Raw genomic sequence first — 23177 nt, 5'->3', positions numbered from 1 at the left:
CGTGCGGAAGCACGAGGAGGAGGGAAGTGCAGGTTACAGGAATCCCCGGGCAGGGAGTAGAGCACTAAGGGGTCCCAGGGGGAACGCTAGCGGTAACAGGTTAAAACTGTACAATCTATAAGCCAGTATACAACGAAAATCAATACAAGTAAACGAATATCAAAATAGAGTCAGAGAGAAGCAAAACACTTATCTGTCTGAGGAAGCAGCAAAGAAAGAGGGAGATTGTGGGAGACACAGGACTTATATAGCTACTTCCTCTACCATGTGATCGGCTACCCGTTATGCCTATACAGTTTTTTCTTTCATTTTGACAATATTTATATTCCTCTATCTTTGCTGCTGAGGAAATAAAGAAAGAGTTATGCATAATATGAGCCTCCGTGTCTTTAATAAAATTGACCGGTTTCGTCTTATTATTGCAATAAATTTTGGCTGAATTTTATGCCGATAAACATTCAATAAAAGCTGCTCAATCGAAATCTTACCATAAATGCGCTTCGGAAGTAAGTTTTTTCTGACTTCTTAAATGACTTTTTAATGACTAAAGAATTATATAAAATATGACCCAGTAGAACAATATACACCAACCCAAAAAGGCCAAGTAAATAATATGTGTTTTCTTGCTCTATGCAGTTTCAGTCAGAGAGCTCTGAAGTGGATGACTGTTTGGTAATGGCGTTATATTGTCTTGTGCCAATTAAATAGTGCAACATGGTTAAAGCAAACATTTTTCAGAAGCACTATGGTTGAAGAATAGAAAGACATATTTGTTGTAGTTAATTCAGTACAATTGCAAAAATACTGGGTTTGGAAAACAAAACAAAAACTAAGAAATGTATTCATAAGTATTAAATGTACATCCAAGGGGAAAACTTAAATCAAGTCCGTGTACACATGCCAAGGTCAAAACCAGAATATCAGTAATTTAAATTGCAAGGGAATAACAGAGATAATAGTGTAAAAGTCTGAGTGAATACGTCCGTCGGAGACAAATGACAAGAGGGATTCCTTTATGCATAGCGGAGGCCAAGTCGAGGAAGTAAACCGTTTTCTGAGCGGCTTTAGGGAACGGAGTGGAGGCCTTCGAGGCGAATGGACATGCTGCAGAGAGGAAAAAAAGGAACACCGCATATGGTGAATAGCACACTCATGTAAGATAAAATCTTAAGAGATCAGTGTTTCCACCACATATGTGATTAAAACAAAAGTGTATAGGTGAACAAGCGACACGTAGCATATACCGTTTAGTAGGCAATCCAAGGAATTACTGCAAAATATAATATAAACTGGCTCAAGTACATAAGTATGGGTGGAATGGAAGATACTCCTGAAGTCTCGGAGCTGGTATTCGATCTTGGGAAATGTGCTGGGCTTTTCTGAAAGCTAAACAATTGAGCTATTTGTAAAATAAAAATACTGAAAGATTTGTTGAATAAAATACAGAATTGCACAATTCAGGCTAGAAATAGTCAGTCTATGACTATAGCTTTTTAATTTTTCTGAAACAACACATTTTGGCTGTGTTTCGCAGTTCCGTTTTTTTATTTGTGAGTGTTCACCAACAGAAAATTACCCAAAGATCAGATGTATGGATTAGAGTGCAAATGTACACCCAATCTTTAGAAAACTTCTCCAAGGCTGTGCAATAGAACCAATTTACTCATATCATAGGATTTTGTGATTGATTACAGAAAAACATATTCTAATATTGTCCGGTTTTATATATGTTAGTCTGTGCTGCTCAAACATAATATTGGAATAGAGCACAACCTCGTTTTTTTATGTTCAAACTCTTTTATTGTCATTATACAATGAAGAGTTATAAGCAAATTGTCATATTCAACAGTTGTGAAAGCGACATAAAAATGCTTCTTAGTTGGCATATTGTTTTACATTTTACATGTATTTCAAATTAAACAAAATCCGATGAAATAAAATATAAAAATGAGAAATAATTCAACAAAACATACATATCCTCTTTTTAAGCTGGTAGCAGTGCTGCTGCATCTTTGGTCCACTATTACCAGTTTAATTCACTGACTACCTGTTTGTGTGAAGATGAGGAGCCATCAGTTATTTATGAAAGCTGACTGACTGTAAAATTGTTTTGCTAGATATAGATATTCTGGTGCCGCAAACATCTGTCCTAGCACTCCTCACCTTTCCTGGCTCCTCGTCCCCACCAGTGCTCCTCAGGTCCTGGCCAACTTTTTTCCTATGCAACAATATGTTTTACCAATATTATCAGGTTTTCTTACACACACACCTTTTATTTACACACTCAACACAAATATACCCGTGCAGTCACACAATAGCACTCCACACAAATATACCCTTTAATTCATATACAACTCTGAATAGATAAACACACTTGTACTCCACATACAACCCTGTATTCACACTGCAAACAAATACCCTTTACATTCACACACATCAAAATTACATTGTGGGAACATATCTTGTATCATAACCAAAATGCTGTTTATGTGTGCTGTGAGTATATTTACATAGCATATTTAGAGTTGCATGGAAGAACTCTCAAACAGTAAACTATACTTTTTACCACTAGTGGTAGTATTACACTTGCACTTCTTTACTACTGAGATATATTTAGAAATGTATTAATGTAGTATTTTTTTCTTCTTCAGGGATCAAACATCTAGAAATCACTCAAGAGCCAGTGATGATGATGATGATGAAGATGAAGAGGAAAGTGAAGAAGAACAGGAGGAAGAGGAGGAAGGCGAAGAGAGTGACCAGGAAGAAGAGGACGACACAGAATTTGATGCAACCATTAGAGAATTCATCACCCTGGGAGATTTCCAAGCCCAACAGAAAGATGATTTAACATTTCAAGTAAACGGGCCTATATTAGTGCCAATTATACTGAGTTAAATAGAGCAACCATCCTGGTGTGCTCTGCTTTCTTAAACTACTTATATTAACTCAAATGTTGTTTTAAAACCATTTACTGTCAGTTAGGAATGCAGTAGTCAACCTGCTGTAATGGCTATGGTGCCAGGAGTCTCCTAACAGCATTTAATGGTAAGCAGTCAAAATGTTTTCAATGGATTGACACTTCCATGGGTCCCGGCAGCACTTCTGTTCTGACCTCATTTTTGATATTAATATGCAGAAGTTTTTCCGCATTAGTAATGCCAATTTCACTTGTGTTTATACAGAATTCATTGGATGAGAGCATAAACACACTCTTAATCAATTCATTTTACAACATTGATATATATATTGTTAAAAACGGAACCCCCGCTTCAGATATATCACAAATAGTGACCAGATCAGAGGCTCTTGGAGGACCCAGGTAAGTGTCAAGCAGTTAGAAATGTTTAGTTACATACCATGGGATGACGTTAGGTACTCCTGGCACCATAACCACTACAGTTGGCTGTAGTGGCTATGGTAGCTTTAAAGGGACACTATAGTCACCAGAACAACTACAGCTTAATGTAGTTGTTTTGGTTAGTATAATCATTGCCTTCAGGCATTTTCATGTAAACACTGCCTTTTCAGAGACAATGCAGTGTTTACATTGCCCCTGTGGACACCTCCAAGTGGCCACTCCTCATATGGCCACTGGAGGTGCTTCCTGGCTCAGTGCTGTGTATTAGGCAGCACTGCCTTTCAGCGTCTCCATGAGGGCCAGCGCCAGCGGACCCGCGCAATGCCGTAAATAAGGTGAGTTTGAATTCCTTATAAGGAGGTTAAGCACTATTGGGTCAGGAATACATGTTTGTGTTCCTGACCCTATAGTGCTCCTTTAAATGTATATAATTAAAACGTATGTGATGATAGTTAAGAAAAACGAAAAAAAAAACAAAAAACTGTTATAATTATTAATTCACCAAAAGAGCTCCTAGTGCTTGGATATAGTACAAGGAATAAGTATGATCACAAATGCATAACCTTGTTAAATAGTTACCAAATAATGAATATACGTACATATCACTTCAGCATTACATCAGTTGTAACAAGCAAATAATAAAAGTAAATTAAACATTAAAGGGAAATTCCAAGAGGAACGTTTCAAGAGAAATCTGCACTTATATAAAGATACTAGTTGGTGACAGGCAGGAAGGTACTCATCCTCTCATGTTATTCAATGTGTACATTCTAAATGATTTTATTTCTAATTCACTTGTCTTTTTTTAAATTATGTGAATTTACCACAAGGGGGAGCAGATTGCTATATACTATAGAAGTAGGATTTAGCCTGGTAAGGGCAAGAGAGAGCAAATTCCTTGATATTGTGTTAATGTTGACATGCAATTGGTCCTGATAGGGTTAAGCCACAAAAAATGTAGTTTGTTTAATAAAGCGGTACATATTCTAAGAGGAAATTTTATTTCCTGTAATTTTGTGGTAAGGATTTGGATTTGTGCTATATCGAATGTCCAATTGTGTGACCATTACATATGTAAATTCATTATCCTTACTTTGAAGTATTATTTAAAAATGCTTTTTTTCTCTAAAGAATATGAGCCTGTATCGATTTGGATTCATGTTTGGAGTTACCTCTCGCCACCTGGGGAATTAACTAGGGAGTGGGAGGGTTGTTGTTAACAGGGTCAAAAGAATTAGGGATCCTTATTGAGTGTTCACACAAGATCACTGGGCATCCTCAGGTCTACTTGTAACTGAGATTGGAGGCTCGATGACATCCTATACAAATTGTATTATTATTTCCGTCTAACCCACAGACTGGGAAAGAGGTGTAAAGGTCATTTACTGGGCCCTACCTGGTATATAGTTCTATCCTCCCCATAAACCAGGAGGTGAAGGATAAGATAGGGATCATTTACCAGGCCCCTACCTAGTATGTTGTTCCTTCTGTCCCATTGTACACAGCAGCACTAGATATACAGCAGTTTAAATAATTTCTGTTTAATATTTCTATAAGCCTGTAGCTGATCTTTGGTTCTTTCTCTGTTTTATATATTGATGCAGAAAGGTGAAGTTCTGCAGATTCTGGATAAGAAGCCCGATGGCTGGTGGCTGGCTCAGGACTCCCAGGGTAATAAAGGCCTTGTACCTAAAACTTACCTACAGGTGAGTTTCTGTGCTGATATCTATGTTTGTAATTTTAAGGTTAGCTCTGAATTCACCGATTTAATACCATATTATAATTCGACAACATAAAAGTGAGCTTGCACAGCCTTATTACATGTACTCTCTCCTAATATTTACTTCCTTTTTTGTATTGTTGACAATGTTAAAGTTTTTTTTATACCTTGATGGAGCGATATAAATAAGTGCATGAGTACATAAGTATAATCATATATTTGAACTTGATGTATTTAAATAATGATTTATCTGTTGGTATACAATGATCACACACAGCAAGAGTTAAGATTACTTATTTGTGGTTGAAGAAGATCCATGTAAGTCTATTTTTTTTTCTTGCATTATTTCTATCAGGCATACAACAAAGGTGAGCAAAGTCACGAACCTAGTGAGGAAGAAAGCGAAGAAGAGGAGGAGGAGGAAGCAGCAGATAAAAAAGATGTCAGTCGGGAGAGGTAAGTCTCATCTAGTAGCTACCTTACTAGATCCCATTTTAACGAAAATATTCTGTAAAGAACACATAATCGTATACAGTGAGCTTGGTATTTGGTGTGCCTGGAACCAGAGGCGTAACTAGAAACCACAGGGCCCCGGTGCAAAAATTGACCTGAGGCCCCCCACCCCATACATCCCCGCCTCCCAACCACATGCAGACACAGATGCACATACATGTAGACACACACACATACATACAGACACACACACACAGATATACTGATACAGACATTCTCTATCACACACACACAAACTGTTTAAAAAATGTAGTGACTTCCCTGGGGTCCAGTGGCTGCCTCATGCTGATGGGAGTCAGAGCTCCCACCCTGACCCCCTCCTTTCCTCCTGCGCGGCACTCTGTTGGCTGGGAGGAAGTGACGACTTCCTTCCAGATCTGACCTCATCACTGGGGCCACCCGATGGCAATGGATTTCCTGGGGCCCCTGTCAGCGCTGCGGCGCTTTAAGAGCACGACTGTGCCCCAGGAAATCTATTGCCATCAGGTGGCCCCAAGAGCATGGGCCACCCGATGGGCTCCTTAAATGCGGCCCCGGCGTTTTTCCAAGCAGTCGGGGCCGCACCAAAACGCTGCCGGGCACCCTGGTCTCAGGGGTCGACAGGGCGGCCGGGCCCTCTGGAATGAGGTCAGAGGTAGTTCCGTCAGTGCCTGGAACACACTTGATGGAATGTATTCTACGTTTGTTTGCTGTGACCAATGGGTGCTGCTTGCTGCAGTGTGATCTGGTGAACAATACAAGTGAACTTACCATATTCTGCTGCAAAGCTGCGTACTCTGTGATGCCAGTGGTGATGTTTCATCTCATCGGAACTAGCAATATGGCACACTGTAAGTGCAATGTGCCAATTAGCCAATTTGTGACTAGAACAGTTAAAACCTGATTAACCCCTTAAGGACACAACTTCTGGAATAAAAGGGAATCATGACAGAATATTTCAGGCATGTGTCCTTAAGGGGTTAAGGAATAGAGCTCAGTTTGCTTAAATGCTTGCAAGTTCGTTGTTTATGTTAGATTTTTCCTCATTACTTTCATTTATTCCTTCCATGGCTTTGATTTAAAGAGACACTATAGGCACCATAACCACTGGTTGAAGTGGTAAAGGTGCCTGGAGTCTGTGGGTGCGGTTTACGCATCACTGCTAAAGGGTTTACACTGTATGTAATGACAATATCATAATTCATCTATAAGGTCACAATATTAATATTAGAGTTTAGTGTTTTGTAAGTTGACATCCTTGGCAATCTCCAAAAAGTGATATATACCCTTTCATTATAGAACAGGGATAACAAACTTCCACACCAAAGCCAATAACATTTTCTTTTTTTGACATAATCAAATATACATAATATAGTAAGAATCAATCTGCCAATAATTTTTTGTCAGAGCGACCCTCAAGAATTGGAGCTTGTCATCTCTGGTGCCTGATATAGTACATTTTAGAAAACTATACCAGCTGTAAATATTACATCCTTGTTTTTACTAGACCTGCTGAAGATACGGTTTCTCAAACAAGCTCCGCTAAGAAGACACAAGAGGTAAATAACATACATTGTTTTTAGGTTTTGCAATAGTTGTGTTGTGAAGTTACATTATATTTACAGTAATTTTGTATGGAAAAACCTCATCAGTTTAACAGTTGACAAGCCCTGCTGCTACTGCTTATCCAGAACATGACAAGAGAACGCAATGGATAAAAATCCAATTCAAATTGAATTTCCTCCTGGATGAATGAGCTCCTATTATTATTGTTATTATTTATTGGGACGTTTTATGCTGAAATTGAACCCCCTCCATTAATATATTATGTATTATTAATATCATATGAAGATAGTATATGTTATAAACATGTTGAACATGATCTTGAATGGGCTAGTGGTGAACTATGTGGAGTAAGAAGAGAATGGAGTTAACTATAGTTGCAGAGACGTTTGCCTAAAAGTATAATTGCCTTGTCAAGTCTATACATTCCCAGTTTAATCAATGGACCCCAATGATTATTAAACCGTTTGCAGCCTCATGATATAACCAAAGGGTAAAATGTTATCTTGGCAAAGAAGACCAGCCAGCCTGTATTTTATAGAATATTTTACATAATGGCTGATCATGTTCTAATGAAGTAATTATATTTTTTCAGATGAGTACAACAGATGCTTTAACCATGATGGGAGCAATACCTCCTGGGTTCCGCTCGTCAACTCTGGCACAGCTTTTAGAGCAAGGTAAAAATGCCCTTTGATCAAATATGTAGATGCTGGATACTTTTTACTGAATTAACTTTGATATGTTTGGAGTTCATGTTCATCAATGCAGTTTATCAGGTTATCTCCAACTTTATCATTTATTTAAAAAAAAATTTAATATGTGATTTTATTTTTCTTCTTCTTTTGAGCGTGTAGGACATTACAGTTTTACTTATTGTCTATTAACAAATTGTTTATAATAAAGACAAAATGTATGATGTTAGTGTCTTGAGCTTGTTACAGGCTAAAATGATTAGATACCAAACAAGTCCAAACGTGCTGCTGCTCGTATCTGTAACGCACATTTGGCTGCACAATATAAATAAAAGGCACAGTTTCTCCTTATCATTAAAGTGAATTGGCACTTATATAATATATAAACATGAATGAAAACCTAATTAAAAATTGAAGTTATTTCAAATTCCACTGCAACTATCACCATTGTGCCTCTAACATAACTTTTGTGTATATATGTGTGTGTATTTATATGTGTGTATATAATATATATATATTGTAAAGATAGCACTCCAGGGACTTCAAAATAGCATGAAAAAAACGTATCTTTTATTCAGGCATCCCTGAATAAAAGATAAGTTTTTTTTCATGCTATTTTGATGTCCCTGGAATGCTATCTTTACATTATCTTTTTATATATTTTGTCTGTTAAGCACCAGGCTTATACTTTAATACAGGAGTGCAAGCAATTGGATTTTTTTTATATATATATATATATATATATGTCACACTGCATTACAATCTGCAATACTACTAACAATAAGTAAACAATCTCATGCCTAAAATTGCCTAAAACGTTGTCTTTACATTTTTATGTGTTTTTTTTTCCCACTGTAATTTGAGGGTTTCTTAAATCTCTTTAAGTACGGGTGACAGGCAGGAGAATTGCCTGCAGTAAGAATACTGAGGATTCTGAAAAGGTTTACAAACTCTCTCGCCATTTAAGATTGCCATTTAAGATATTTTACTCTGAATTGTTTATTAGTGAATAATTTGGTCCGTGGCTAAATTGTACACAATGTCATTTTTACATAGGTGATCAATTAAGAGCTAATATGTTCCTCCAACCAGAACTCACCCCTTCTCAGCTGGCATTTAAGGATCTATTATGGGACCAGGAGAGAGATGGTGTAAGTAATAGTTGTGACAGTCTCTGAATCATTTTTGCATGTATTAAACTGCAGGTGTTCACTATGTATTAATGGGTTATGTGGTGCTCATTCACTCGATGCTAGGTTCAGCAGCTTAGCATCTTTGCAAATGTATAACTAGGATTGAGGAACGTTATACCATCAGGTTTTCTGGATAAAGCTCTAAAACGATGTGCACAGGAATATGAAACTTGCAGAAGGAAAAAAATGACTATCCCCAAATCATATCCAACATGCCCTCTTTAACCCCTTAAGGACACATGACATGTGTGACATGTCATGATTCCCTTTTATTCCAGAAGTTTGGTCCTTAAGGGGTTAAAAGGAAAACTGTAGGCACTATAACTTCTTCATCTCATTAAAGTGGTTATTGTGTCTGGAGGCCTTTGGCTGAGAGTCTAACATGGTATAGCTAAAAGGAAGTGAGTAATCTCTGCCTTAGTTATACCTCTAGTAGGGGCTGTGCTGTAGGTGTCCCTTATTTAGTGTTAAACTGCTGAAAATAGTTTAACACTGAATGAAGTGACAGTGCCATGGGTCTCCAGGCACTATAACAAATCCAATGAGATGAAATGTTTACAGTGTCTACAGTGTTCATTTAAAGGAACACTATAGGCACATATACCAATTAATATCAGTGAAGTCTTTGTGCAGTGTCCCTGTTCCCCTTAGACCTGCAATGTAAAACATTTTATATTTAGACAAGTTAAGACTGCTTCTAGTGGCTGTCTACCAGACAGACATTAGAAGTACATCCTGCAGTTCTTCAGAGTGTGACTATGAAACCATGCTGGACGTCCTTACGCTTTGCATGAGGACATCCAGTGTCAAGCAAATCTCAGTAGAAATGAATTGACTCAGTGCTTATGGGAAAGGCATAATGCACGCACATATTGATGCTCACTGCACGTGCGCATTAGGTCCCCCCAATCGGCTTACATTTACTGAATAGGAGTAAGTGAATGAAAGTTTTCATTTTTTTTACATTTTTTTTAAAACAATATCAGGGGCAGAGATGGGCTGCAGGGGCAGAGGGGCACTTTGATATTAGAAATACATATTTGTTCCTTTAACTAGAGAAAAGGAATTCTTAATACTACAGCCGTTTAGATTGAGTGAATCCTGTGAATTATTGATAACACTAATCAGGATTATTTACTATGTAGTTTGCAAATACATGAGATTAAAAAAAAAAAATATTTTGGGAGCAGGGCCTGACCGCCAAGATGGCCGGACGTATTTCTGCTTAGCAATGACCCATCCGAGCACAAAATCAGCCTTAACTGCTCCTAATCCCATTGATTTAAGCCACACAGGAGTTATGGCCGGACATATACCAAGCGAGAACAAGTCGGCATTTGTGCCGTTATTCTGGACATTCAAGTCGTCTGACCATGCGGCCTAGCCGGTCTAGTGGCCTAGTGACCGAGGGAGACGGCTGATCTCCCGTGGCACTGTTTGCAAGTCTGTCAATCTTATGTACAGCAAAAATAAAGAATTTAAAAAAGAAAATATTCTTTCTGCATTCTTTTCATGTTTCTTTTTGAAGCAAAACCTGTTTAGTTGCTGTTACATTATTGAACATTATTATAAGCCTTCAAGGCGCAGTTTGAGATAAAGTAAGATATATATATATATATATATAGTAAATGTTTTCTCTTGCGTCCAACACTGTCAGCATGGGGAGTGCCTTTTATTTGTAAATTTTTTGGGGTTTTGTAAAACGCATCAATTTTGCATTTTTCTCATAAAGGATACCTGTTTATTTGGCTATTGGCGAACTGGAATGTGGGGAGGTAAACATAGAAAATTGTACGTCAAAGATGTTTCCTATGCCATGTCCAAATAAGTCATATGCACTCTAACATAGCCAGAACAAGAAATATTAACGCAAACAAAATTACCCTTATTTTTATTAAATGATTTCCACCAAATATGTTTCATTTTTATATATTTATTTTAAAATACGTATGTGAATGTTTCCCAGCAACTTGAATAAAATGCTTTTTATTTTAAGAATTCTTTTGATTTTATTTCATTTGTATCTTGAATTGAATCTGGATTCCAATCAGTTTGTTGACTAGAGTACATATAGTTAGCAAAAGCTTGGTTGTGGACAAGTTTGAATATGGAAGATATTTGCCCCAAGGTGTCAGTTGTGATAGTAAATTTATCTCGCGTTCAAGACTCAGATGTTTTCGGATTTTCAAAAGGTGAAAAAATTTGAAAAGATAGCTTGCTGTTGTGATCATACAGGGTTACAATCTATTGCCTTGAAAGGTTGTAAGATGTTATATATTAAGCCTAACATTTTACAATCTTGGTAGAACAGTGGGTCACATCCATTTGTCATCCTTTGGTAGTTAAAGAGTTCCCATGTACACAATGATTTACTAGAGCTGTAAAAATTGAAGTCAAAGCCAGGCTACGCCAACAGTGCAATTTAATAACTGGCAGAATTTTGCTGTGATGTCAGTTAGTTACATTTTCTGAGTGTTTTTTTATGAAACTTTGATGCCATTTCCTATTTACCAAATGACATGGTTGTTTTATTGGCTGAAAAAAACTTTTTACTGGTGTCTCTCCGTGAGCAGCTCATGGATCAGATCGACCGAATTAAGATCTTGAAGACCGAATTAAGATCTTGATTGAAGATTTTCAAATCTGCGTTTGCCACTATTAGATTAAACCTATTCATCATTACTGATGTATCTGGTCATTCTATTAATTTAAATATGACCGTTCAACTTCATTTCTATTTATTTCCAGCTGTGTAAATCTCCATGTTTCTGTAATTTTTGTGTATCCGTTACATTTCTAATGGCTTTATAAACTGTAAATGATTTATCTCAAGGATGCCTTTTTATCATTAACCTTCTCTTTCTTTGTCAGAAAAGTAATAAATGTGAATATTACTTCACAATGTGCAATAGATGTCTAGATATCAAGATATAACCTGTGATTTACTAGTATTCACCTTGGTGCCAAGTTAGATTCAGAAGGATACTGTTTGCATATAGTTACCCAGTCTTTTTAAATCTGGTCATATTATTCTTAGAGAGAGATTGACTGTGTCACTTTGTGTAGTGAGAGTCGCATTCACCTTCAGTCTCGTGTTTTATGATGTCTTCAGGACCTCTTGATGGCATTATGTTTAAATAATACAGGAGTGACATTAATTGAGGAAAATCAATCTGATTCAGATAATCGATGTATATTATTTTACAGAAACAAGCAGTATATGATCTGTGCATACAGAAAAAGCTTAATCTCATTTTTTAATTTTTCTAGATTCAAGCACTGCCTGCCCGGGTCTCTTGTATTTTGACTTTGTGGAGCTGTAAAATGATACCTTTGCCTGCAGCTAGCATTCAGATACTAAGCAGGCATGTGAGACTTTGCCTGTTTGATGGCAATAAGGTGAGTATATATATTATATGCTACACGTGCATTTTTATTTAACAGTTCTGCTGATTTAATACGTAATTGTGCATGTTCAGGCAACACTATCACTTACATTGAGTAAAAAGCCTCATTAATGTAGCCGAATTGATCCAAAATCAAGCTTATTGGCATTTAATTCGAAGGCCAAATAACTTGGGAATGAATTCCCATAGAATCTTCAAAATAAATATATAAAAAAAGATGAGCTAGGTATGTAAGGCAAAGTGTGTGAAAGAAAATATCAAATTGCACCCCCCGCTGTGCCCTATTCCCAGTAGGGAGTCAAGACAACCTGCTTCCTCGTTTTGGAAGTAAGATGTTAGAAAAATGTGCATGGGTGTCTGGGTCCCCAGAAACTACAGGATAATATTTCGCCTTATCCACTCAAAGTACAAGATAAATTGAAGGGGGTCTGGAATGTCCTCTACTTCCTATTCTCTCATACCATGGTTGTAGGTGTGACTGTTGCTAACACTGTATGGATGGACAGATAGCTGTCCACTTGCTTCTTTCTTGGTAATGTGATATTAGGTGGAAGATTTATGGGCAGACCTCCAAATCTGATGTTTCTAACCTATGGTACTAACGTTTTGTATGATTGAAGTTGGCCTTTTGACTTGTTGAGTGAAAATGATTGTTATTCCTACATAGTAAGGTGCAAATCTCTGCTTCTTATTTACTTCTAGAGTGAACGCCAAAATATATTTACAAACCTTAAACAAAATTCAGCAAACAACAGTTCATTAGAAAAGTGTGAGTTATATGAATTGGAATTACTTAACCAAGTTTTACAATCATTCTATTGATAATAGTCCAGTACAGATGTGAGAAGATAAAAATAAAACCTACATTCCACATGGCTTTCTTGAAGTCATTAGAACCAACTGTGAATTTCACTGCCTGACTTTTACCCACATAGCTTTTCTCTTTAGCCTTTTATAGCATATGACATGATCACAATTATTCCCTGCAGTGTGAATTGTCGGGAGTTCAAAGTGAATTCCACATTGTATGCAAAAATATTCAAACTGAAAACGTAGCTAACTTGGAGAATTTATTTGGCTAGAATGGTCTAAATTTAGAATTTCACACTTTAGTGAATAACCCTGTAAGTTATTACAGAAACTAAACTTTCCTACATTATCCAATTGTACTGCGCTGCGGAATATGTTGGCGCTTTATAAATGCCAGTAATAAATAAATTATGACAACTGCAGCGGTGAGAACATTTAGTTTAGAGTCAGGTCCCATGTTTTCTTAATATAAAATTTAACATGTTTTCTCCAGTATTTATATTCTGTCCAACACTTCCTTTTAGGTTTTAAGCAACATCCATACTGTCAGAGCAACATGGCTACCCAAAAATTCAAAAACATGGACTTTTTCTCCACGGGTGAGTCTAAGGTTAAATACAGAGAATCTGGTATTGGTGCTTACTTTACAACACATATTGCTCCTGTTGCCTTGAGGCAAGGACGCTATTATATATCCATACTAAAGTTTAATTCATCCTCACATTCGTAGCTGTATTCAAAATCCTGACAACCTTTTCATATGTGTGTAAAAATGAACAACAATTACTGTGCGGATGCAATTAACCAGACTCTTTAGATCTGGCAATATTATGCTAGTGTATGATTGACAGCTCCATGACAGGTAACTTGCCAGGAATGCAAGAGGATGGCAGTCCATGTAAGAGGATTTGCCCTACCCTTATTGTGATGGAGTTATTAACAGATAGGAATGCAGTATGTATTATTAGCAAGCATTTCTGAATATTTGCTGAATGCTACATTGAAACTAATCAATGACGTGTTATAAAAAGTATATTATATTGATTTTACTTATATTTATTATCTACAAGCCTTTTTATCTTTTAAACTGATTATGTATTAGAAAGTGCACACCTGCTTTATGCAACTCAAAACTGTAATTGAATTGGAATGGAATTAGGACAGGATATGTTTACTTTAGTTGGGCTTGCCCTGTGTTATGGGACACATAATGACAAGGCTAGATTTTCTTCCTGAGAAGGGAAAAAAAAAAAAGAAGATCCCTACACCCTATAGGCTAACGTTTACATTAAAGCGGCTCTGTAGGGCGTGGCCGACCGCCGAGTGAACAAGACGCAAGTGTGTGGAGCTCAGCACCAGCGCCCGATAAAGTAAGCAACATACCCGGCAAACAGCTCCCACACACGGCCACACATAAGCCTCCCACACAGAGACACCAATGGGGCGAAAAAGTAAGAAAAGTCGCCACCCAGAGACGTCCAAAACGTCCGATATTCGGCTCTCGTTTGCGAGGCCTACTCCACAGGCTGCCGCCAAGATGGCGCCCGCAGTTAGCAGTGAGGAGGAGGAATACCAAGATGACAGGGACAGCCTTACCTCACCTCCAGCAGAGTCTGAAACCCCATGTCTCGACTCAGACTCAGAAGCAGAATCGTCCCCTGTGACGAAAAAGGACATAAGAGACCTTTTAACAGAAATGAGAGAGGTGTGGAGAGCTGACATTCTAAGCACACAGAAGGAGGTGGGGGACCTCCAACAAAGGCTCACGGAACTGGAAAACAGGGAAAGTGCAAGAGAACACCAGATACAGCATTCCCAAGACTCTATGCAGACTATCTCCTCGCAAGTCCAGAAGCTCACCCGGACTGTCACCACTATGGAAGCTCGGCATAGAAGGCGGAACATACGCCTCCGAGGAATACCTGAAAGCGTAGAGGACGGGGCTTTAGTACCCTATATCCACCGTCTAATATCTACAATGGGCCTTAAAGGAGGTACCGACTCCAACACCATACTCTCAGCGTTTAGAATCCGTAAAGCGGCAACAGCCCCGGGAGACGCACCCAGAGACATTATAGCGGTCACAAAGGACATAGCGACTCGCTCCACTATCATGTCCCGCTCCAGAGACCTGGGCACTGTGCAACTAGAGGGGAGCACGGTGGCCTTATATGGGGATATCCCATTTGCAGCACTTGCAGAACGAAGACAACTGGCACCAGTGGCCAAACAACTGCGGGGAGCAGGAGTCAGATACAGATGGGGAGCAGATGGATCCCTGGCGGTACCACGGGGAAACCAGATGCTTACCCTGACCTCCTCGGACGACCAAACGGAGTTCCTCCGCCAGTTACACCTCCCTGAGACCGACAGAAGGGAATCAAGGGAAGAAGACACGGTGGCGCAGTGTACGCCCAAAATCAGTCTTGGCCAGAAGAAGAGCATGTACGTATCGACTATGCCTAAGAGACACTCATAAGCTACCGTTCATAGCTGCAACACGCATACCTTCAGTTCCCGCACAGTTGTCCAGCTGAGGCGCAAGGGCCACCACCTAAACTTCACCCACGCCAAATTGTAGCTCCTGAAAACGATTGCTATTATTATACCCAGTTTTGACCGTTGAAAAACCATGTTGACACTTTTATATTACAGCAAAAGGGATCAGAGGAACTGTCATACCTTTATTAGTACATTAATCCAGCTATCTCTTTAATATTACGGCATAGTTATTGCTACTACTGCACCCAGATGTTGAACGTTGATGCAACCGTATTGACATTTCCATACTACAGCCCAGTGTATTCTGAGGCATTGTTATATTTTTGATATTACTTTAATTTTGTTATTACGGTACTTTAAATTTGTTATTACGTTAAATTAGGTATTACTATGATACTACGGCAAGTTGTACTACGAGTATCCAACCTCTAATAAAAAACATAAATTGAAAAAAAAAAAAAAAAAAGCGGCTCTGTAACCCCCACCAAAGCAAAAGAGCATTTCATAAAGGTGCAATCTTTATGAAGTGCTCATAAAGACTATCTTGAAATTCTAACCCAGTCAAAAGATATAAGTAGGGACTACTTGTCATTGATAGGAAAATTACATAAGACAAAGGTTAACAAAAGACAAAGCTACATTTTGTTAAAACCTTAGCCAGCCATCACTGAGAAAAAGTTTTAAAATTGACTAACACGCCACAATATTTCTGTAAGTGTTCACGCATAAACAGAAGGAACGCCACAACCATCTTCCCTGACTTGACATCATGTGGTAACAGCATCACCTGATCTAGCAATTTCTTGTTAATCCCTTAAACCAAATAAAGGACTAATAGGCACTATGTGACTAAACAGATAATTCAAGCAAACATGCATGTTCACAATACCTGACACATCTAGGAGTCACAATGTTCACACAACAGGTTAATGGCACACTTGCTACCTATTAGCATCTTCAATGCACTTGGCTGTCCATCACCTTCAATCTTTAATTCAATTGAAAGTTGTGCCATTTTGTTATTTATTTTGTCTTGGCATTAATTTTGAAACATGAATGTTGTGAGCTCTATATTGTGAGGTTAACCGTTAAATCACAAGTTAGGCTGGTTTTAAGTTAATAATACAGACATCCCAAATCTCCCGGTAGGTCGCATATTTAATGTGGCTCCCTGACAACCGCATGCCATGTGTAATATCCCAGAAATCACAATGTCCGTGTATGCATCTGCGTGTGTATCTGTGTATGTGCCAGTGTGTATCTGTGGGTATATGGCAGTTTGTCTATGTGATATTTGTGTGTGTGTCTATTTTGTGTGTGCCCATGTGGGTATCCATGTGCGTATGTGCCCGTGCATGTATCTGTGTGTCAAGTTGTGTGTGTGTATCAGTGTGTATCAGTGTGCCAATGTATGTGCATATGTCCATGTGTGTAAATAGTTGTAATATGTTGTGTGGTGGCCCATGTGTGGGTGCCCACTTGGTCATGGGGGGGAGGGAGAGCATTTGGGGGCATGCATTCGGGGGGGGGGGGGGGGGGTGCAGCCATCTCTCTGAAATTAGTTTTTGCATGTTTGGGTGTCTGATAATGTTTCCTGACTTCTGCGGTATCACCAGCAGTAGGAATTTTTAAATTGTGATCGCTTTGAAAACTAATGCTGGTTAATAGTCAAAAAGTGTTGTAGATCAGTTATTGATGCTGGTTTGTAATTTCCCCCTTTATCAGTTACACAAGTATTAAAGTAGTAGTTATTTTTACATTTTTCATGCATAAGTTAAGCATGCAAATATTTCCTGCACTTTGCATTCTTTTTAAATATTTTGCTGCATTCCATTTACACTCTCCTAGTGACCATGAATGAACCTGGTCAGTCATTATAAACTAGACTTATTTGCTTATATATGATCAAAGTGTATTCTCCCTGATAGATGAGTTCAGAACAGAACCCAGCAGTCACCCTAATAATATTTATAGGATATCTCTTTAACAGACGTATGTAGTGCAAAATCTGATCTACATAACATTTTTTCATGGAGCTGTTGATACACTGGCAAATTAATCAAACAATTTTGTTATTTACATGAATTATTAGGCTATACTGTTTTCAAGGAAAGCTGGTATAGTTCGTTACTGAGTGGGTATATATGTGTTACATGTTTGTGATTACTGTCTGCAGGTGACTGGTATCCTACCCAGCTTGCTAGATGGTGATTGCTTTGTCAGGTCTGGGAGTCAGTCTGCTGAGATTGGAATCTTATTTGAACTAGGAGTTACCTATATCCGTAATGTAAGTATACAAATGGGGGTGATTAAAACAAACTATTAATGATTCTTTTAAAGGTTTACAATGAAATGTGCTGTACTGCTGAAGCACCTACAAATTAGGCATTCGGTATTATACATACATTTGCTACATATGGAACATGAGACTTAACATTTTACATAAATCTATCCACATAGTACAAAGTAGCTAAACTAGTAATATTCAAAATCAACTATGTTTTCAGTTGGGCTACTCTGGCCTCACATTTGATATTCACTTTGACTTCTCACTTTAGTGCAAAATAGCCAAGCTTTGACGCTGGTTGAGATGGAGTTTTTTTACACGGCCGTTTTTGCCTAAATTTAGCAACTTTTGTTTTTTTGTCCACTACATACAGTGTTTAGTACATAAACCCCTAAATATTTATTTCTTTTTGTTTGATTTTTCAGTCAACGGGTGAAAGGGGAGAGCTGAGCTGTGGTTGGACATTTTTAAAACTATTTGATGTCAGTGGAGTTCCGATGCCTCCAAAGTAAGCAAGTGCTAGTTCTTGAATGTTACTAAAACATATAAAATTTTTAACTGATTACTGTGTTCGTTATAGCATGTTTAGTGAATTGTGAATCTGTATTGACTGCTGTAACTTAATTACGGCTGTTTGTTGCTAGGTTTTAAAAGTAATCTTTTTGCTGCACGTTTCTATTCAAAATTATTCTTTTTAAATAGTTTACTAGCACAGAATGTTTGTCTTACACACACACACACACACACACACACACACACTACATTGGCGTTGTGGCAGGCTTATGCAATGTATGATCATATAACGTAACTAAACCCCCATTATTTTTTGCCTAGATTAGGTGTTTTTAATAAAACTAACAAAATTGTTCAGCACTCAAATAACTGTTTAGTAGATAAGTGAGTGCGCTGGATTCTCATTTTTACTATATATATATATATATATATATTAGTGAGTGAGTCCTAGAGAGGTAATAAAAAAAAAAACCTGTAAGAATAATTTTGTACTTTATTTTAGATTCTTTGATTGAAGATCTTTTCTTCTTCTATAAAACTAACCAAACCAAAAACTATTATCTAAATAAAATAAAAAGCTATATTCACAAAAAAAATCTGAAAAACTAAAACCACTCTGCGGACTGAAATTCAAAGTTTTTGTATATACACCTCTGCCATCTTGAATTCATATCTTAAAATGTGTTTGCTTAAAGGGACACTATAGTCACCAAAACAACTTTAGCTTAATTAAGCAGTTTTAGTGTATAGATAATCAAGTTTCCCTGCTGAATTCTCTGCCATTTAGTAGTTAAATCATTTTTGTTTCTGTTCATGCTGCCCCAGCCACATCTCTCCTGGCTGTGACTGACACAGCCTACATTAAAACAAAATGGTTTAGAAACATAGAAACATAGAATGTGACGGCAGATAAGAACCATTCGGCCCATCTAGTCTGCCCAGTTTTCTAAATACTTTCATTAGTCCCTGGCCTTATCTTATAGTTCGGATAGCCTTATGCCTATCCCACGCATGCTTAAACTCCTTCACTGTGTTAACCTCTACCACTTCAGCTGGAAGGCTATTCCATGCATCCACTACCCTCTCAGTAAAGTAATACTTCCTGATATTATTTTTAAACCTTTGTCCCTCTAATTTAAGACTATGTCCTCTGGTTGTGGTAGTTTTTCTTCTTTTAAATATAGTCTTCTCCTTTACTGTGTTTATTTATTTATTTATTTATTTATTAAAATTCTTAAGAAACGCAGTCTTATTACCCATAGGGTCTCGATGCGCATACCAGCAATCAAAAACAAGCAAAACAATATCCAGCACACAACAGCATTATAATCACATGCATTTGAACCAGGTTAAAAATTTCATGTCATCCCGTATGCCTGAGCAAATAAAACTGTTTTTAAGCTCCGGCGGAACTTCAGTAGATCATTCTCAAGTCTTAATGTCAGAGGCAGGGAGTTCCAAAATTGCGCTCCCTGAACATCACTCGTCCTCCCTCCGCACTTTTTCTTTTTAAAATTTGGAATCTTCAATAAGGCTAAATCAGCCGATCTCAAGGATCGACTGGGAGCATAGCGTGTGAATTTATCCTTCAGATAGTCTGGTCCCATACCGTGGATTGCCTTATATGCCAAACAACCATTTTTAAACAGAACCCGTTCACGAACGGGCAGCCAGTGCAGGGCTTTTAAAGATGGAGTGATATGGTCATTGCGGGCCACACCCGTAAGTAGCCTTGCAGCTGCGTTCTGTATCAACTGTCCCTTTATGTATTTAAATGTTTCTATCATATCCCCCCTGTCTCGTCTTTCCTCCATGCTATACATGTTAAGATCCTTTAACCTTTCCTGGTAAGTTTTATCCTGCAATCCATGAACCAGTTTAGTAGCCCTTCTTTGAACTCTCTCTAAGGTATCAATATCCTTCTGAAGATATGGTCTCCAGTACTGTGTACAGTACTCCAAGTGAGGTCTCACCAGTGTTCTGTACAATGGCATGAGCACTTCCCTCTTTCTACTGCTAATACCTCTCCCTATACAACCAAGCATTCTGCTAGCATTTCCTGCTGCTCTATTACATTGTCTGCCTACCTTTAAGTCATCAGAAATAATCACCCCTAAATCCCTTTCCTCAGATGTTGAGGTTAGGACTCTATCAAATATTCTGTACTCTGCCCTTGGGTTTTTACGTCCAAGATGCATTATCTTGCACTTATCCACATTAAATGTCAGTTGCCACAACTCTGACCATTTTTCTAGTTTACCTAAATCATTTTCCATTTGGCTTATCCCTCCTGGAACATCAACCCTGTTACATATCTTAGTATCATCCGCAAAAAGACACACCTTACCATCAAGACCTTCTGCAATATCACTAATAAAAATATTAAAGAGAATGGGTCCAAGTACAGATCCCTGAGGTACCCCACTGGTGACAAGCCCAAGCTTCGAATATACTCCATTGACTACAACCCTCTGTTGCCTGTCACTCAGCAACTGCCTTACCCATTCAACAATATTGGAATCCAAACTCAAAGATTGTAGTTTGTTGATAAGCCTTCTATGTGCAACAGTGTCAAAAGCCTTACTGAAATCGAGGTAAGCAATGTCTACTGCACCACCCTGATCTATAATTTTAGTTACCCAATCAAAAAAATCAATAAGATTAGTTTGGCATGATCTCCCTGAAGTAAACCCATGTTGTCTCTGATCTTGAAATCCATGTGTTTTTAGATGTTCAACAATCTTATCCTTTAACATGGTTTCCATCACTTTCCCCACTACTGAAGTTAGGCTTACTGGCCTATAGTTGCCCGACTCCTCCCTATTACCTTTCTTGTGAATGGGCACAACATTCGCTAACTTCCAATCTTCTGGGACTACTCCTGTTATCAATGATTGGTTAAATAAATCTGTTAATGGTTTTGCTAGTACACCACTAAGCTCTTTTAATAGCTTTGGGTGTATTCCATCAGGCCCCATTGACTTATTTGTCTTTACTTTTGACAGTTGAAATAGAACCTCTTCCTCTGTAAACTCACGTGTAATAAATGACTCATTTATCCTTTTTCTTAACTGAGGTCCCTTTCCTTCATTTTCATCTGTAAATACCGAACAAAAATATTCATTGAGGCAGTCAGCTAGACCTTTATCCTCATCTACATACCTTCCTTCTTTTGTTTTTAATCTAACTAATCCTTGTTTTACTTTTCTTTTCTCATTTATGTATCTAAAAAAGGTTTTGTCCCCCTTTTTTACTGACTGTGCTATTTTCTCTTCTGTGTGTGATTTGGAAGCTCTTATAACTTGCTTAGCCTCTTTCTGCCTAATCTTATAGGTCATTCTGTCTTCCTCACTCTGTTTTTTTTTATAATTACTAAATGCTAACTTTTTGTTTTTTACTATTTTGGCTACATCTGTGGAGTACCACAGTGGTTTCTTGAATTTTTTGCTTTTACTGACAAGCCTAATGCAATTTTCTGTTGCCTTCAGTAGTGCAACTTTTAAATAATCCCATTTCTTTTGGACTCCATTTAAATTGCTCCAGTCTGATAATGACTCCTTTACACATATTCTAATTTTGGAAAAGTCTGTTTTTCTAAAGTCTAAAACTTTTGTTTTTGTGTGGTGTGACTCAGTCACTGTTCTTATATTAAACCACACTGACTGATGATCACTGGATCCTAAACTTTCACCTACAGTAATATCTGATACCAAATCTCCATTTGTTAACACTAAATCTAGTATGGCCTCTTTACGAGTTGGCTCCTCAACGACTTGTTTTAGAGACAATCCCAGTAGGGAGTTTAGAATATGTGTGCTCCTGGCACAAGTAGCTATTTTTGTTTTCCAATTTACATCAGGAAGATTAAAGTCACCCATGATGATAACTTCCCCCTTCATTGTCATTTTAGCTATTTCTTCAACTAGTAGATTATCTAACTCTTCAATTTGTCCTGGGGGCCTATAAATCACACCTACACGAGTTACTGTGTGATTACCAAATTCTAACGTAACCCAAACTGACTCTATGTTCGCCTCACTAACCTTTATTAGGCTAGATTTTATGCTATTCTTTACATACAGGGCCACCCCTCCCTCTTTCTTGCCTTCCCTGTCTTTTCTATATAAAGAGTTTCATTTTCAATCAGATGTAACTTACTTTACAAGTTTTTTTTTTTTATAGCACTTTGACCTTTTGTGGGATTATTTCCTACTTCCTTTAGACTTAATTTGTTTATACAAGACCCTTGTCATCATGTATCATATAGAGATGCTGAATATATTGGCATATATTACTGTAAATAATAGCAGTTACTTTATATTTTCTTTTGCTTTGTTATAGGACATACGAACTCCCATTGAATGGAGGTACGCCTTATGAACGTGGTGTTGAAGTGGATCCCTCTATCTCAAGGCGAGGTAACATGAACAAATTAATCTTGTTTATTTATTCAGATTAAAGATATTCTTTTATATATGATACATACTGATGGCAGAAGAAAAGGATAATTATGTTTAAAATAACAAAAACCCCTTTAGCAACTTTAGCTCATTGAAATTGTCCAGGGGCTGTCCTCCCTTAGGGGTTATCTCGTTTTCCAATGGTTTAACCCTGAAATGCGTCCAAAACCATTG

The 23177-nt window shown here is 37.7% G+C and overlaps 1 protein-coding gene across 2 annotated transcripts in view; it reads left to right on the top strand.

The window, feature by feature from the left end:
* NPHP1 (nephrocystin 1) overlaps positions 1 to 23177 on the top strand; it is a 54273-nt gene that overhangs the window by 17427 nt on the left and 13669 nt on the right. For both annotated transcript variants that reach the window (XM_063443661.1, XM_063443660.1), the window contains exons 6-16: positions 2652 to 2859; positions 4966 to 5067; positions 5437 to 5537; positions 7081 to 7132; positions 7732 to 7816; positions 8888 to 8982; positions 12295 to 12423; positions 13766 to 13840; positions 17920 to 18030; positions 18456 to 18538; positions 22885 to 22961. In XM_063443661.1, the coding sequence (XP_063299731.1) occupies positions 2652 to 2859; positions 4966 to 5067; positions 5437 to 5537; positions 7081 to 7132; positions 7732 to 7816; positions 8888 to 8982; positions 12295 to 12423; positions 13766 to 13840; positions 17920 to 18030; positions 18456 to 18538; positions 22885 to 22961 (1118 nt within the window). The remainder of the gene's footprint in view (positions 1 to 2651; positions 2860 to 4965; positions 5068 to 5436; positions 5538 to 7080; positions 7133 to 7731; positions 7817 to 8887; positions 8983 to 12294; positions 12424 to 13765; positions 13841 to 17919; positions 18031 to 18455; positions 18539 to 22884; positions 22962 to 23177) is intronic.

This window comes from Pelobates fuscus, chromosome 2, assembly GCF_036172605.1.
Source record: "Pelobates fuscus isolate aPelFus1 chromosome 2, aPelFus1.pri, whole genome shotgun sequence".
NCBI lineage: Eukaryota > Metazoa > Chordata > Amphibia > Anura > Pelobatidae > Pelobates > Pelobates fuscus.
The sequence above is the reverse complement of the archived record's forward strand: the minus strand, read 5'-3'. Positions and strand labels throughout refer to the sequence as shown.